The sequence below is a fragment of the Zosterops lateralis genome, assembly GCF_965231275.1.
Source record: "Zosterops lateralis genome assembly, chromosome: 3".
Lineage (NCBI taxonomy): Eukaryota > Metazoa > Chordata > Aves > Passeriformes > Zosteropidae > Zosterops > Zosterops lateralis.
This window is the reverse complement of record NC_139764.1, coordinates 106817806-106834872: the sequence shown is the minus strand read 5'-3', so window position 1 is coordinate 106834872 and position 17067 is coordinate 106817806. Positions and strand designations below refer to the sequence as shown.

The following is a 17067-nucleotide window of genomic DNA, read 5'->3' as shown; positions in this document are numbered from 1 at the left end:
CCGCCACCTCCCGCCTTCAGCTCAGCGCCCGCGGCCTCTCAGGGGCGCTGTGGGGACCGGGGGCGGCAGCGGCTCCAGGCGCCCGCCCCGTGCGGGCCCCGCCTGCCGGGCCATAGAGCGGCGCCGCCGCAGTCACAGAGCGGCCGGGCCGGGGAGCGGCGCTGGCGCCCCCCGCGGCCGGGCGGTGCTGGGCCGGGCCGGGTGAGGAGGGGAGGCCGGCCCTGCGGGAAGGCGGTGCCCGCCACAGCCCAGCGCCGCCGGGGCTGCAGGGCCCCGGGACCGCCTCAGCGGAGCCGGCCGGGCCGGGCCGCCGGCAGGGCGGGTGAGCGGGGCCGGGGCCGCGGCGGGCGGGGAATAGCGGTGCGGGCGGGCCCACGCAGGGAGCGGCGGCGCGGGCGGGCGGGGTGTCGGGCTCCCCGGGCCGCTGCTCGGTGCTGGGGGGTTCCTCTGCCCCGGGTTCCTCTGCCCCGAGTTCCTCTGCCCCTGGGCTTGGGACGGGCACCGCGTGTCGCCGAGCACCGGCATGTGCTGTGACACCTGCCCGGGGAGCTGCGGCCGGGCCGGGCGCTGCAGGAGGCGGTGTGGGTTTGGGCACAGGAATGCATTGGCCAGTGGGTCTCTTGCTTTTTTTGCCTTTCCAGGGCCGCTGGGATAGTGCAAACGCCCCTTGTGACACAGGAGTCTCTCCAGACGGCCCAGGAGGCTTTAGCATCTTTTAGTGTCTTATGGGGCACCTGATCTTGCATCTCCCTGCCATCAGTGAGTATTGCCCAGCAGTGTGTGGGGTTCTGAGCACAGCAAACATCCAGTGTTAATTTTCCTGGAGCTGGGAGCTGCTTAACAGGACTGAGGTTGGTTATAGAAAAGAGGCCAAGTAGATGGTGGAGAAGTTGCATTGGAAGTATCGTGAGTGCTCTCCTGTGAGGCAGGATTCAGTGTACTTAAACTTATCCCTGACAGACATTTCCTTAATTGGCTCTTACAGATTATGAAATTCATGGAGTCCCTTCCCCTCCTCTCCAAGGTAACCTGCTTCAATGCTTAGCTGTCACATATAGTCAGAATTTTTCCTTAATAGCTGACCTAAATCTTTGTTGAAATGCAGCTGATTATTATTATCGTGCACTGCCCAGAGTATACCTAGAGAACAGTGGATGGATGTTCTGTGTCTGGGCTGGTGAATGTTCTCAAGTTCCCACTCACAGTCTTCTCCAGACAGAGAACCCACTTCCTGTGTTTCTCTGATCTCTTAGCTTTGTTGAGCATTTCCATCATCCTTGAACTCAAAAAGTAGGTTCAGGGGAAGTGCCGTTAACAGTGAGGAAGTGAGGCAGTGATTTCCTTTGTGTATCTCCATCCCTCTTAAAACATTCCAGAATTCATTATTCTTACCTGGCAAGAATAATTGTTTACCTCCATCTCTCTTAAAACATTCCATGATGAATTATTCTCACTTGGTAACATATCTCACATTACTGAAATATTCAGTTTGTGATTCATTGTAAGCCAGATCCTTTTTTGCTATATCTCTACCTAGGGAATTATTTCTGGAGAGGTATCCAAGTTGGTGGTTTGGGTTTTTTTTTCACTAAGTATATTATTTTTCACTTGTTATTAAGTTGAGAAAAAGTTACTTTGGTTATAATATAACTTTCAATCTTTGAAATCCATTCTTGCAATCCTCTTCCTGCAAGTTTAGGGTCATCCACAAATAATTAAAATACTGAGTGGTGCCAGGCCCTGCACATTGTGATAAACTCTTTCAGTTTGACAGTTTTTACTGTCAAAAAACTTCCTTCTTGTTCGTCATTTCCTTCGTGTTCGTTGTTTCCTGCTAAAACTGCAACTCATTCTGTGCTATGGGTTTACATCTGAGCCAAATTGTGTGGAGTTCTTAAGTTAGGAAACCATTAATTTCTTTGAACTGGCTTTTGTTCACAGAATAGAGATGTTTACAGCTCAAAAACTAGAAATTTGTGTCAAATCCTGAAGTTTTCCAAAGTGTTGATGCCTGGTGTATGTCCTTTTTCAAATTCTTTTCTTTTTTTTCATTTCCTCAGAAAAATCTGCTTTTGTGCTAACTTTCTTCAAAATTGTATTTGCTTTCTCAGAGAGCTTTTGGGATAACCATCCAAATGCCTCATTCTCACACGCTTAATACAGGATCAGATTTGTAGATAATACATTTATGCTTGGTTATACTTGTAAGGGATTACTGCAGCTGACCACAAATGCTCCAGGAGGCTGAGAGTGAGCAACAATATCTTGAGAATTGTTGATATTGAAGTAATTAGAAAATATTCTGAGAAACAGCACATTGCTGATTAGAAGGAAAGGACCTGTGATGAAAATGCAGCAGAAATCTGATGGTAAGCCTATAGAAACAGCAAAGTTTCTTTCTCTTAAAATTGCATTTTGTGGTGGAAACATCATAAACAAAAAAATTACTGGGTTGGGTGTCGTAAGACAGGAAAGAAAGATGAGAGAGTTCAAATATTTCAGAAGGCAAAGAGCATAGAAAAAAGGCTTTATTGTATAATTTTTACTACCTTTTATAAGGTGTTCCAATACAGACTTAACATGATTGATGAATAGGAATGACACCTCTCTAATGCCATTGGTTAACTAGAGAAACAGAAAACACTACCTGGAGAAAGATTGTTTGAAAAAGGAGAGTTGTTTGCCAAGGTTGTTTTGAGAAGAAGCTTTCATGAGAAATTTTTCTTTGGGAAAACGTTAGCAGCTGCTAGCAGGCTAAAATCTCTCAGATCCAGAAATACCAGGCCCACAGTTGGCAATTAAACGTAGGTGAACATTATGTGTATATTGACTTCACTAGAAGGAAGAGTCCAGCACTGGCAGCATCATAAGCTCAATATAATCATCCAGGTACTGTCCTCTGTCCTCCACAATAACTTATTTTTCCTTCTCATCCTGCTCTGTGCAGATGTTTCCCTCTAAAAGCGATGGAGCTGGGGAAGGCGAAGCTGCTGCGGACCGGCCTCAACGCCTTACACCAGGCCATCCACCCCGTGCATGGGCTGGCCTGGACAGACGGCAAGCAGGTGATCCTGACGGCGCTGCACCTGCACGACGGGGAGCCCAAATTCGGCGACTCCAGCGTGGTGGGGCAGTTTGAGCACGTGCACGGGCTGTACTGGGGCCCAGGGCCCGCCGAGGCACCGGCCCTGCTGGCGGTGCAGCACAAGAAGCACATCACCATCTGGCAGCTCTGCTTCAACGGCCCCGACAGGAACAAGCTCCTGGTGTCCCAGCTCTGCGACATCAGCGAGCCCTACCCCGTGCTGCCCCAGGGCTGCGTGTGGCACCCCAGCAGGGAGGTCCTGGCCGTGCTGACCACCAGGGACGCCTCCGTCCTGCCCTCTGTCCACCTCGACAACTCCAGGATTAACGCGGACATCAAGGGCAGTGGGCTCATCCACTGCGCCTGCTGGACCAAGGAGGGAAACCGCCTGGTCGTGGGGGTGGGCAGTGCCCTCCACTCTTACATTTGGGATGATGCTCAGAAAACACTCAGCGCTTGCTCGTTTTGCCCAATCTTTGATGTGGGAGGCTACATCTGTGCCGTGGAGGCCACGCAGAATTTACAGGTTGCTGTTGCCACCGAGCTCCCTCTGGACAAGATCTGTGGCTTAAATGCTGGTGTTGCCTTCGAAGTTCCATCGAGCGTTGAAACAGAGTCCTTCCCCTCACAGTCCAGCTTGTGTGGGGAGGAAGAGTATTCCTTGGATGGAGGGAAGAAGTCACTGGACTCTGAGAAGCCCTTGTCTGTAGTTACATCTCCTGTGGATCTAACTCACATACTTTCTAGCAAGCAGGGTGCTGATTCCAGCCCTCTCCTCCACCTGAGGCCCAAGGACTACCTGACGGGAAGTGGCCAAGATTCCTCACACCTCATCTTGGTGACTTTTGAAAGAAAGGTTACTTCTACCAAAAAAGTGAGCATTCCAGGCATTCTTGTTCCTGATATAATGGCTTTTGACTCCAAAACTCAAACTGTATCTGTTGCCTCCAATACTTGTAATGTTATCTTAGTCTATTCACTGACTTCATCCAATTTGCCCAATATTCAACAAATTCAGCTGGAGAAAAGCGAGAAGCCAAAGGGCTTGTGCTTCTTGACCAATAAATTGTTACTGATACTGGTTGGAAAACAAAAATTCAGTGACCCTGCTTTTCTTCCTTCTTCAAGATCAGACAAATACATGATCCGATTGATGATTAAAGAACTGATACTTGAAATGGGTCCTTCAAAGTCAGTGTCAGCTAATGGCAGCTCCAGTTTGAACCTTTCCAACATTACTCATGACCCCTCTAGAGATGTCCACCCTCTCAGCCGTGGGCTCCTCATACCAGATCGCTCTGCCCTTCAGTCCCCTACAAGCCGAAGGAAACTCATTGAAGAAATCAAGAGTCCTGGTTATGAACAAAACTTGGTGCTGAACATCAGCGACTTCAAAGACAAAAAGATTTCCATGAACTTTCCTCCAACTGTCGAGACTCTGGATGCTGAGCCGGTTAATCGGAGCGTGGCACTGTCTAACGCCTCCAACAAGCCAACGTCCCCAAAAAGGCAGCCTGAGGCAGCTTCCAAAATACCCAACTCTTACAAGAACAACCTGTTCAGTGAGAAGGAGGCGAGTTACTTTTTGAAAAATGTGGAAAAATTGTCTGGTAACTTCGCAGAATTGCAGCACCATCTTTCTGAATTAACTGAGCTGCTAAAATCTGGGAAGAGAAATCTTCCAGTGTACCCGTCTTCTCAGGAACCCTCATTTATTAACATCACCTGCCAGGTAATTTTAATATTGGAAGCCTTAATGGTGAAGCCTGTTTATGGCTGTATTTCAGCTCAAGTAACAGTCAGTAGGATTAGATTTCCATCCTGTTCCTGCAGGTGGTTATATGTGGTTATAAATCTCATTACTCTGCGGGCTTCCAGTGTTTTTAAAGCAATGGGATATCCAGGAATGTGCAGCTCCCTGTCCCCACCTCACACTGGACCAAACTCCTCAGCTGTGCAGCAAGGCTGCTGGGACTCCAGAGGACCCACATGTCACAGCCCAGCTGCAGAATAAAAGCCCTTTATAGAGCTGTAGGAAGGGAATGCTTTTCCTAGGCAACTTCTAAAGCTTTCTGTATAGAAATTTAGACAAGTGAAGGTTTCCATGTGTGGGAATTGGTATCGATATCCCGTTCTCCTGTGAGGAAAACTAAAATAATGGAGACTGAAACAAAGGCAAATTGCCTTGGCTTTGAAACAGAAATGTTGCTAATTAGCATTGAGAGCACCTTCCAAGGAGGAAAGAGACCTTTAGGGACACAATAGATAATTCCATTAACATAGCTTAAAAATGGATTTAAAGTGAAATTTCATGTGAAAAACACTTTTTTTTTCTGAAAGATTTGCTCTTGCAAATCTCATGCTAAAAAGGTTAAATTACCTGATTATCAAAACCTGGCAGAGATCTACTGTGTCATTTCTAGAATTCAGATTCATAAACCTTAGTCAATATTCAAAGTAATTTAAAGTGCCATTTTCCTTTCAATTAGCTCTTACTTTTAAGCTTTATTATTGCAAAACATTACCAACTTTTGTAGCATCGAACTCAAGTTCTAGATTATATTCTCTCACTCTCTCCGCTGTTTCCCATTGTAAACATTTAATAATTTTAATAACAGATTTTAAAAATGCTTCGCTCTGTCCAACTGGGTATATTCTTTGAAGATGCTTTTTGAATTTAAGGCTTGGGGCAGTGATGGTCAGGGGTGAGACAGATAAGCCCTTCTGACTTGTGAGTCTCCAGCATTCACGAGCAGGAGTTCTCACTTCTGAAGTTTTGGATCAGGGATGGGTGGGAGAAGGTGGGGATAGAAGGCCTGTGGTTTACAAGTTCCCTGGGGAAATGTCCCTCACAGATGGAAGAATGAGGATGAGGATTGTGCTGTGGGTGAAGCTCGTGGTTTCTTCAGCAGCAGTGCCTGATTTTCTCTCCTGTTCTGACATGTGCTGGATAAACACTGTTCCTTGCTGCTGTCACTCACTCATCAGCACTTTGACAGCTGAGACTTCAGAGGACAAATCCTGCAAACAGGCCTGAATGTGTGTAGCATTTGACTTTCTGTAAATGACGCCACTGAAGACACATCTGTGATCCTGTTTTGATTAATGCCGTTTTAACTATACATCAGAGTAGCTAATGACCGTTTCTTGCATTTTCAGAAGCAGCTTTCCAGAAGTGATGCAGATGAAAGTCGGGCCGTTCTCCTCTGTGGTGGCAAACTGCGCCTGAACATCGTCCAGCAGATATTCAACCTCTCCCTTGTAGAAATGCAGCACGGTATGTGGGGATTATCCAAGAGTACAAACACTTCAAACACATTGCCAGGGAAGCTGTGGCTGCCCCATCCCTGGAAGTGTCCCATGGCCAGGTTGCATGGAGCTTGGAGCAGCCTGGTCTAGTGGAAGGTGTCCCTGCCCATGGCAGGGGAGTGGAACTGAATGAGCTTTAAGGTCCCTTCCTACCTAAACCATTCTGTGATTGTGTGTGTCATTCTTAGTGAGCAATAGCAATATGAATATTCCATCCAGGGAAAAACCCAAGGAATAAAGAATGGAAGATGAATAAAATTTTGCCCTTATTTTTAATAATGTAAAAATTCTCTGAATCTTCTTTGACTGAGAAGAATCTTTGCATTGTAAAAAAAAAAAAAAAAAAGAGCAAGCTTACATATTGATGCCCCTTATCAAGTAACAAATTACACAGGAAAATTGCTTTCAGCCAGTGTTTTACTTGTTTTCAGCTGCTCTATAGAGAGAAGTCTGAGTAACAAGGAGGGTAGGTTTGACTGGTGGTTTGGGAGTACAGTGTTCTATATTTGAATCTGTAGGTCCAGCATCTAGTCTTGCTTTAGGAGATCCTGTAGCACAGAAGCAGCTCCGTACATCAGCAGTGCCTTTCACATCAGGTTTTCTGTGAAGAAAAGTGCCTCTCTTGCTGCTGTTTTCCTCTGCTGTCACCAGTTCATGCCATGCCCATCCCATGTGCCCGTGTTTCTGTCAATTCTGAGCGTCTCACCCTGGGCAGAGGTAGAAAACACACTTTGGGATATGATTTCTCACTACTACAGCTCTTCCCAGTGCTATATCCATCTACTTGCCCCCTGTGTCTGCTCTCTGCCTGCTTGCAGGTCGCTGGGCAACCATCCCAAAGCCTAAGGCTGCTGTTCTTGGCCATTGTCCTACTTTTAGTTCTCCTAAGGAATTGTTGATGGAATATGTCTGTTTGAAATATACAGATGCCAAGTAGGAATGGTATTTTCAAATCCTGAGTTGTATTGATTTTCCAGTTTGGTCCAAATTAAGCTAAAAGATTAGAGGGTTGTGTGCTTTTAAGCTACAATCTTCTTGTGACCTTACTTGTGATGTAAAGTTACATAATGTAAATTTACAAACAGCTGGAAACTTCTCTGAATTCCCTTACCCCTCATGAGCTCTATTTTCTTACTTCATCAGCTTAATGGATAAAAGTATAAAAATTTTCTGGTTTATCTGTTTTGGTAGAAGTCAGGGTTTTAGATTCAAATAGTAAAGAAAAAAACTAGGAATGAAGTCAAATAGCAAATGGACCAGAGATGTTTGGTTTGTACAGTATTCTAAAGTATTTCTTCTTTGTATTTGTTGGAATTAAGTGTAGTGAAATTAGATAATAAAAGCACTTTCTAAATTGTCTTTATTACATTAATTTGTCATTTAATTTACTAAATCTCTGCTTTTTATAGTGTCTGCACAGCTTTAGCACTGTGAAGTAGCTTATTAATACCTAATTAAAACCAAGTGTGAATGCTTATGAATTCTGTTCAGAATTTCATTCCTCCTCCTCATTTGAAGCGTGCATTTATTATTGTCTCATCTCCAAGTGGCAAAATCCATCACAGTTTCCAAGTGTCCTTTATTTTTGAGACTGTACAACCTGTATCTTTTCATACCTTTTCTTTTCTATAAATGTGTGAATATACAGAAGCATTTAATTCTAGAAGAAAACTGGTTTTTTACCTTCAACATACCTTAATTACACAAGAATTTATCAGCAGCCACATGCTTGTCTTCACAGGTTCCTCTTGGATCGTTCTCACAGCGGACAGTGAGGGCTTCATCCCGTTAACGTTTACATCCACACAGGAGATCCTCATCAGAGATGCCACTGCAAAAGGCTACAGTGCCCGCTCCTCTAAAACTCTGGACATCATCAGTTCCACACAGGGCTGTAGATCCACTTCTTCTGAAAGCCTGGATATCACCAGTTCTCTAGAAGTCCTGAGGGACTGCTCCTCCAAGAGCTTGGATGGCGTCAGCCCTTCAGAACAGCCCAGCAATAAAATGTAGTTTTTGACAAGTGGTTTTGCAATGCCTCACTGATCATGGGAGGCTTTTTTATGTTTACTGTATGGTATGGGACTGCAAATTATGAACAACAGTCTCAAATCTCTGTACAATTTCTATAATTTTTTTGTTGCATTGTAAATTATTTATTTGATCCTTGGAAACATTAACTTTTTTTTATACTGAGCAGTGTTTTTTAACTATGCCTCTTGCAGTACAAATGAGGTTGAAAATGCATTATTACAAGTTTCTGAGCTCAAGTTTCCATCTTGGTCTTTAATACAGTGGTGTTTTTAGATAATAGTAAACTTGGATAATAAAGAAATCTTTGAAAATGCTGCATTGTCCCTCATTTCCTCTCTTCTGCCAAAGCCTGAAATATTACACTGGTGTTACTTAGAAGCAGTGTCTGCAGAAGTGCACCTGGGTTTGCACTGGTGTAAGCACCACGGTAAGGTCATGGAGTTTGGGAGAAAGTAGGATCACGTGAAATATCCATATTGTGGGGAAGCAAGATCCTTTTCCCCTGCTGTACCTGCCCATAACATCTCTCTGCTTCCATCTCTGTGGATATGGGGGAATGGTTGCCGTGTGTCTCATCTTTTCTGGTGAGAACATCCAATTAAAGTCTGACACAAGAAAATGTTCTATGGGCTTTCATAGTGAGAGAGAGAGAAAATGCAAAGGGGAAATTTAGAAAAGTTTATGTAAGTACAAGTTTATATAACATGGATTGTAGCACTGAAGAAAAGACTAATCCAAGATTGCTCCCCATAAAATCACAGCATGATAACATTAAGCAGTTTATCAGGCTTTCACAGTGGCACTTACTGTGTGAGAAGGCATCAAGCAACTAGATTATAGAATTGCTGTCTCGGGACTAAGATAATCTCTTTTTTTCATTCCCTATTTGGATATTTAGCCACTGTCAAAAGAAATCTATCCACAAAATACAATATTAGAGATACAACACTCATAAAAGCTGCAGAGCACTCAGTATTGGATGGTGAAACTACAAGTTCCAGCTTTTGATGAACAGGAGAGGAGGAAAACAGGTGAAATAACTTGGCAGTTGTGGGCTCAATCCTTTATATAACAATCATCTCTTCTCAGAAATGGTCAGAAGGTGGACCATGGTTACACCTGTCCTTACCAGAAAGTCACTGAAACCTCAGCACTGGGCATGGGTCAAATCAGGCTGGATGCTGGGAATGGTCCATGTTTCTTCACAGCAGCCTGACAGTCCTTTTTCATGCCTGTTCCTGGTTCCAACATCCCACTAACCCATGGGAGGAGAGGGTCAGAGCTGAATGCTCTTGGCTCTGCAGAACACCTTGACCTTGAATCTCATGCCTCAAATGGTGCTTCTGTAATTTTGTTATGTAGCCAGTGTATAAAAATCAGCTGCTTATTTTGGAATTGTTACTATTTGTGTTAGATTGACAAAAGATAGTGTCTCCCACCAGAAGATGCTCAATCTCAGGTTGCACCAAACAGACCTGTGGAGTTCTTCCAGCTCTCCAGGTGAGCACCAAGGACTTGCCTGTGCACAGGGCAGTGCTGTGTGGGGTAACTGGAGCAGACACAGCAAGGGCAAGACACTTGCTAAAATCTGTTTATAGTATGGTCAGATTGCACTGGTTCTTCATGGTGTGCTCTGTGCATGTGGACAAATGCTGCATTTAAAATATCATCCTAGGAATCTTGGAAGAATAAAATTCCTATGTTAAGAGACTTGCTTATTTCATGGAATCATGGGGGTTGGAAGGGACCTTAAAGATCATTTATTTCCAAGCCCTGCTGTGGGCAAGGACACCTTTTACTAGACCAGGTTTCTTCAAGCCCATCCAGCCTGGCCTTGAACACTTCCAGGGATGAAGCATCCACAGTTTCTATGAGCAATATGTACCAGTGCATCACCACCCTCACAGAAAATATTTCCTTCCCAATGCATAAACTAAACCTGCTCTCTTTCAGTTCAAAGCTATTTCCTCCTTGTCTATTACCACAGGCTCTTGTAAAAAGTCCCTCTCCAGCTCTGTTGTAGGCACTGGAAGGAGCTCTAAGGCCTGCCCTGATTCTTCTCCAGACTGAATAACCCCAGCTCTCTCACCTGTTTCCTGAGCCGAGCTGCTCCAGCACTCACAGCACCTTCACGGCCTCTCCTGGACTCACACAAACAGGTCTGTGTCCTTCATATCTTGGGGGCCCCAGAGCTGGACACAGGACTCCAGGTGGGATCTCACATGGATCCTCCCTCACCTTCTGCCCATGCTGCTTTTGATGCAGCCCAGGACACATTTGGCACAACGAAAGCACATTGATGCACATTTGGCTTTCTGGACTCTGAGTACACATTGCCAGCTTATGTTGAGCTTCTTGTCAACCAACACACCCAAGTATTTCCTTTCTGGGCTGCTTTATTTCAAATCAAAACACCATTTCTAAACTTATGGGATGATCTGCACCAAAGCTGAATGTTAAAAGAAGGCCCAAATAGTTGAAGAAGTACCAAGCCTAATCCAAGAATCCTTCAGAGAAAACCGTGGGATTTTAAGGAACCTTCTTCTCTTACGGCTTTTCTTTCATCCCTACAGATCCCTTTGGGAATTCTGGAGTTGCCCATTCCCTCTGCTTGGCCAGCTCAACACAGGTGAGAATTTGCCAGGAGTCTGGGCTGGCTGCAGTTTTGCTCCATCCCACACTGATGTCAGCAGGTACCTCTGTGCACTGAGACTCACGACCCAACACAGCCAGCAACTGTGGGAATTGCTGAACCTGCTGGATGTGGAAATGTGCAGATTCTATTCCATGACTTTGAAGGTGACCAAAAAGTGGGTTTACTTTGGAAACACAAGGGAAGTTAAATCCTCATGGGCTGCAGCCACTTTGAACAGGAACCTCTCATCCAATGTAAACCTGTTACATCATCATGTTGACAAGCTCTAGGCAGACAAAAACATCCTCTAGGTAAAACAGATGAAATTTCATGATGGAGAACACTAAGGTGCAAAGGAAATCCTTTTGATCCTTTGCTGAATATGGATGATTCCATGTACATCAGCAAAAACAGGCTGGTAGGGGATGGATGCTGGGCCTCCAAAGTTTTTATCAGTGAAGCTGAGCAAACAATCATCATCAATTCCATGAGACCTGAACAATCCTTCCTCACCATCTACAGCAGAGCACAGCAAAAGTAAGGATAGACATCCAAATGGTGTAGCTGAAATTCATAGTCTCATCTAAGATCATTTGGAGTAAGAAACAGATCAGGAAATAAGGTTTATTTCTGCTTCCACACTTCCAGAGCTAACACACATTTCCCTACCGTCCAGCTGTTCTGCTGCTCTCCAGCTGGGGTTGGAGGCTGCTGCTCTATAATGTCTCTGAGGTGGTACTGAGGACCCAACCACTCTGAAAAGTGCCACAGCTTAGAGGTGCTCTCTCTTTGTTTGGCTCTGCCATGCCAGTTTGTGTCTTCAGAGACTGTAAATTCTCTGGTGCTATGTAGCAAAAAGTTTCTTCCTCTGCCTTGGGGACAGACAGATGCTGCTGCTTCATCTTTTGAATGAAGCTTCTCAGTGGGTTAGCATCTGGTTTTAGCAGCAGGTTTGGTGTTTGTGAAGTGAAAGCCATCTGATTTCATACTTTAAGCTTACAGCATATACGTGTTCTTGTAACCATAATACTCAGCACTCTTGCTGAGTATCTGAACTGTGGAATTGCAGAAAGTTAAAAAAAAAAATCAGTTAAAATGCATGAAAAGAAAATTCCCTCCTCCACCCACCCATTGTGTGAGTCCAACTGAGCTTCCTATCAGTCTAGAAGATTTCTTAAGGAAAAGGCTGTTGTAAAACTTTGAGACTGTTTTTACATAACTATTATATGAAATTCGTATGATGTATATGATCGACCACTAAACTGCTATTAATCTTTTGGATGGGACTTTGAGCTAGCTTGCCCTCTTCTTCATCTTACAGCTGGACAACAGAACCAGGTCTGAAAGGAGCTGAGCTTCCCTGCTGGAAACTCCTCCTCTCAAGAAGATTAATTTAATTCTGTGTTTTCTGCCTACAGCCCAGAAAGGCAAGCAGAGAAGTAAATGACCAAGTGATATTTGGAAACAAACTCTGAAATCAAAAGGAGTTTACTTTAAAACATTTTCCTCTTCAACTACTTTGCTTGGAATGCTGAAGGTGAATAAAGATGAGAGGATGCAGCAGCAGGGATTCAATCAAGCAGCAATCCTTGTAAGGTTCAGGAGTGACTTAAGGAATTAGTACTCAAATCTTCAGAGCCCTTCCTGAAAACCCAGTGACCTGACCCAGAAGGTCCCAGCCTTTGGGGGCTCCCCAGGGACAGATGTCTGAGGGGATGTCCACCTGTCCAAGTGGGGGACTCGGCAGAAGGGATTTAATCCAGCTCAGCCGAGGTCGGTCAGTGAGCCCAGGGGCAGGCAGGGGACAGTAAGGCAGGAGGGGAGCACAGAGGCACAGCTGGTGGTGACAGCAACCCCCTCCATCAGTGCCTGGTGGGAACAGCAGCTCGGATATGGGATTACCTGGTCACCAGCAGGAACTCTCAGGGAGGTGGGGTCACCTTGGAAAGTGTCAGCATTGTTGTTAGGCAGGAAAAACAATGAAACTGGAAGAGAAGACTGGGTGGATGGTTAGACTTGATGACCTTAAAGGCCTTTTCCAACTGTAGGGATTCCATGATTCTATGACCGGCGACCAGCTCAACTACTGACTGCCAGTAACCAGCCCAGTATGGAAAATTTGGGCTGCCCTCACTACATTTCAGCAAGGACAAGGAATTGGACATGGTTTGGCTTACAGAGCAATACCCAGTGACACATAACTCTGTTATCCTTCTCTTTTCTTCCCCCTATTTGTTGGAATTGCCTGTGTGCAGGTGGGCAAGTGCTGCCCCTTATGCACCCAGCTGGTTTAATTCAATCTCTCATATTCTTATTGCTGTATTTGGACATTACCTGAAGGAGAACCCCTGGGAATTAAACCTGGCCCCGTTACTTGCAATCAGCAGGAAGGCAAGAGGTTTACAATAGATTAGCATTTAATCTGAATGCTTGTCAACATATGAATTTGCTAGTTTCAGTTACATGTTCTGAACATGCATAAGGCATACACATCATTTAAAACCAACAAGAGACATAAATCTCTTTCATTTTACTGCACCAACATTGCACCCTAAGAAAAGGAAGTTACAAAAATCATCTTACCCTACACTTAATCCTCCATTCTTTTGACTTACAAAAATATAGCCTTTTTCTCAACAAAATTACAACATTATACTTCACATAATGAAATAAAATAGTAAGATTTTCAAAAAATAAAAATAGTCTGCTTCACTTAATCTACAAAAGCTTTATTTTTTCTTTTGGCAGTTCCCATTGCTGGTACCATAGGCAAAGTGAGGACTGAGTACATTTCAGAGAGACAATGATCACAGTGTTTCTTTGGAGAATAAGAAAACAGTTTACAATCAACCAAGTTTACCTCCCAAGAGTCTGAGTTCTGACTGGGTGTTATGCAATTTTAGAGACAACTGCACAACTGATCTAGAAATAATATCTTAAGCCACATTCAAATGGCTCCACTCAATCCCAGCCAGCAGTTTCTGCAGCCCTTTTATCACTGGGCTAAGTATTCAGTTTATATAAACTGACAAGGACCTACTGCCTTGTAGCTACAGATTTATAGCAGCTGAAAACATAACCTATTAAAAAACATTAACAGCCTTGACTGGGCCTTCCAGTTATTTTTAAACATGACTATTCAGAAATACACAAATATTACAGAATAAATCAAATGCCCCAAACTGTTCTCTGTGATGTTTTGGAGTTATGTGATATTGCTACATAACTTACCTACTTCAAAGTGCTTTAAATCTCCTATTTCAAATTCCATCAGACTCAAAATTGTAAACAGGCTTATGGTTTTTATTGTTGTAAACACATATGCCTCAGGCATACATATCTTGGTTTGTCCAAAAACTGAAACAAGGAAGAAAACAAAACCCTCCAGCCTTAGATGGCAAGTCAACAGAAATCTTAAATGCAGTTAACTCTTACCCACACACACTCAAAATATATCCTTAGAAACTCCTCAAAACTAAGCACTTTGAGGAATTAGGACAGTTCATAAGGCCTTTGACTACAAACTTGCCTGACAAGGTTTCAGTATCAAACTTAATGAGACGCTCTGTGGTTGCACGTGATTTTACCTGCCATTTGAAGTGTCCTTCAGCAAAATCTCCCCCAATTTCCAGTCCCAGCACTGTGAGCCACTTCCCAGGTGGCCCTGAGCAAATTACAGGTGACCACTTCCTCCAGGTGCTCCCCAACAGCAGCAAGCCTGTCCTCCAAAGGCACTTTGGTACAGCAAAAAGGCACTCAGAGAGTCACACAGTGAAGGCAGTGGGGTGAAATTCATGTCTTGTCTTGCATTGTGCTATTTTCCTCAAGGTGAACAAACCTCTTGAATTCCTCACTCTCCCTTCCAGATTTAAATATGTCTTCAGAGTCCCATCATTTTAGCTTAAGCTTGGAGCCAGTCTCTGGAGATCTCTGAACCTGCACTGACCACAGAAGCCAAAAATGAAGAGGTCTGAGCTTCAATACTCCAGAAGGTGCCTGAGATTAGGTGTGTTTTTCATTTAAAAACTGTGCTCAACAGTGTAAAACAGTGTATAGTAGAAATGAGATGATGTATCTAAAGCACGACAACATCCCTGACTGAAAAAAATCACCATTTAAAAGGCAGGTGTAGCCTCATTATTACAAAATATGTGCAAGCTGAGATTAATACCCATGCCATGGTGTTTTGTGAGGCGAAGAGCCTACACAATGTGAGAAATGGGCATGGTGATTACTTAAAAGCCAACATTTAAAGAAATTTGAATTACATGATTTTTGGAAGAGAATATGATTTTTCATATCCTGAGGGGAAATGTTGATTTTGAAAATTTTAAGTTCTCATTCTCTGACAGAGATGAGTTTACAGGTTTCAGAACCAAGAAACATCAGTAATGGGAAACGCAGGGTTCTATTTCTTATAGAATCTATAAACATTGATTACCTCAAAATCTCCTTCAGAAAAATGGAAAAAAATCCTCAAAATATGTCTGCATCAGTGATTTGATTAATTTCAAAACAAAATAAATCTTAACTTCATATAGTACAATTCAGGTTCCCAAGTGCTTTCCAAACACAATAGTGTGCAAGTTTTAGGTAGAGATTGTGCTCAAAATCCACCCCAGCCCGCAAGGGTGAAGTATATTGTGAGTTAATATTTTGATGGAGCATCATAAATTGGACAAAATAACCCTTGTGAGTATTTTCCAGTGCAGAACCTTCAAAAATTCTCTGGTCACATTCACACTTTTCTTTTTTCTACTTTAAGTTACAAATGCATTAAATCCTCCATGGACAAGATCACAGCTTCCCATTAATCATTGAAAAAACAACCAAAAAAACCCCCAAACCCAAGTCTTCAATAGCTTGCATTTCTGAACATGTGTAATGTCTTTTTTAGCACAGTGCATGGAGATAGATGCATATTTGCACAATGGTGTCCTCTCTTGATTTCACTACTGGCTATGTCAGAATCATCCTTTGTCCTTTTTGATAAAATGTGAGCAGAGAAATGACCTGGAAAACTCTCACAGTTTGTTGGTGGGATGTGGAAAGCCACTGTATTTGGAAAGCCACTGCATTCAGAGCTTTCAGACAGAGGTGTCCTTTTCGTGTCTGTCCAAGTTCTCTGTGCTTTGATGGCTCCTCCTGGTAAAAGCAGAGCAAATGTTACATGAACACACTTCTGGCTTTCACTGCTGACTAATCAAGCTGAGTTTGGCAATCCCAAACAGTTGAGATCCTCCAGCAAGGTGTAGTTGTTCTGGACAATGACTGAAAGTCCTGAACAGAGGGACCACTCCCATTTCAGATTGTTGACCCCGTTCCCTCCAGTCTGCCCAGAAGCCTTTGCCGTATCTGCCAACCCCATGCACATATCTTGGATATTTTAGGGCATGAATTGGTCCCAGGCACCCATGCTTAGGTTCTGGAATTGACCCTTTAGCATGGAAATCAGTTTCCAATCCCAGTAAATTGGGATAATAAAATCAAGACAAAAGAACAACCTATTTTTTTGGTATTTTATCCATCAGTCTGCTAGGACTGTCCTTATGTATGTCCTCAAGAGTTGACAGAGCTGGATGAATTTGAGCTAGACAAGATTTTCCTTGGAGAGGGAGAAAAAGGAGAAAGGAGAGTGAAAAGAGTAAAAAGGGAAAGAATAGCTCAAAGCTGACCTCTTTTTTTCTCCCACAATCTTTTCTGCCTACGCTTCTAAATGGTTTGGATATTTCTTGTATCCCATAAACACCAAGAATGGAGTCAACAATACCACTTTCTTCCATATAAAAGTAAATTGTAACTATTCACATTTCCCCCACAAATTTGATCTATGCAGAATATTCCTCATTTCTGGCCTGAAACAATGTACCACAATAGTGCTTTGTGAGCCACTCCAGAGAAAATGTAAAATAGAGCAGTTGAAATTTCTGATAAATGGTCCTCTCAGCAGGTTTTACTGCACTACAAAAAAGAGATGCTGGAACATGTCATGGTACTATTCTGT

General features: G+C 43.6%; 2 protein-coding genes across 5 annotated transcripts in view; one reads left to right on the top strand and one right to left on the bottom strand.

The window, feature by feature from the left end:
- The first annotated feature begins 273 nt into the window (after window positions 1-273).
- On the top strand, window positions 274-8722 carry LOC310906642 (WD repeat and coiled-coil-containing protein). Of its 3 annotated transcripts, XM_083856071.1 has the most exons (6): window positions 274-322; window positions 642-759; window positions 986-1024; window positions 2948-4817; window positions 6245-6362; window positions 8136-8722. In XM_083856071.1, the coding sequence occupies exons 4-6, from the start codon at window positions 2967-2969 to the stop codon at window positions 8405-8407; spliced, it is 2241 nt and encodes a 746-aa protein (XP_083712197.1). In that variant the 5' UTR covers window positions 274-322; window positions 642-759; window positions 986-1024; window positions 2948-2966; the 3' UTR covers window positions 8408-8722. The 3 variants fall into 3 exon arrangements, with proteins under 3 accessions (XP_083712197.1, XP_083712195.1, XP_083712196.1); XM_083856069.1 differs by lacking the exon at window positions 986-1024; XM_083856070.1 differs by lacking the exons at window positions 274-322; window positions 986-1024 and having other exon boundaries at window positions 626-759.
- Window positions 8723-13665: 4943 nt separating this feature from the next.
- MFSD2B (MFSD2 lysolipid transporter B, sphingolipid) overlaps window positions 13666-17067 on the bottom strand; it is a 39395-nt gene continuing 35993 nt past the window's right edge. For both annotated transcript variants that reach the window (XM_083856469.1, XM_083856470.1), the window contains one exon: window positions 13666-16208. In XM_083856469.1, coding sequence (XP_083712595.1) covers window positions 16151-16208 — 58 coding nt within the window. In that variant the 3' untranslated portion in view covers window positions 13666-16150. The remainder of the gene's footprint in view (window positions 16209-17067) is intronic.

Coding starts and splice junctions, on each gene's coding strand:
- LOC310906642 (XM_083856069.1), top strand. CDS start 2,967: ATGGAGCTGGGGAAGGCGAAGCTGCTGCGGACCGGCCTCAACGCCTTA. Junction 4,818..6,244: donor TTATTAACATCACCTGCCAG/GTAATTTTAATA, acceptor TTGCATTTTCAG/AAGCAGCTTTCCAGAAGTGA. Junction 6,363..8,135: donor CCTTGTAGAAATGCAGCACG/GTATGTGGGGAT, acceptor TTGTCTTCACAG/GTTCCTCTTGGATCGTTCTC.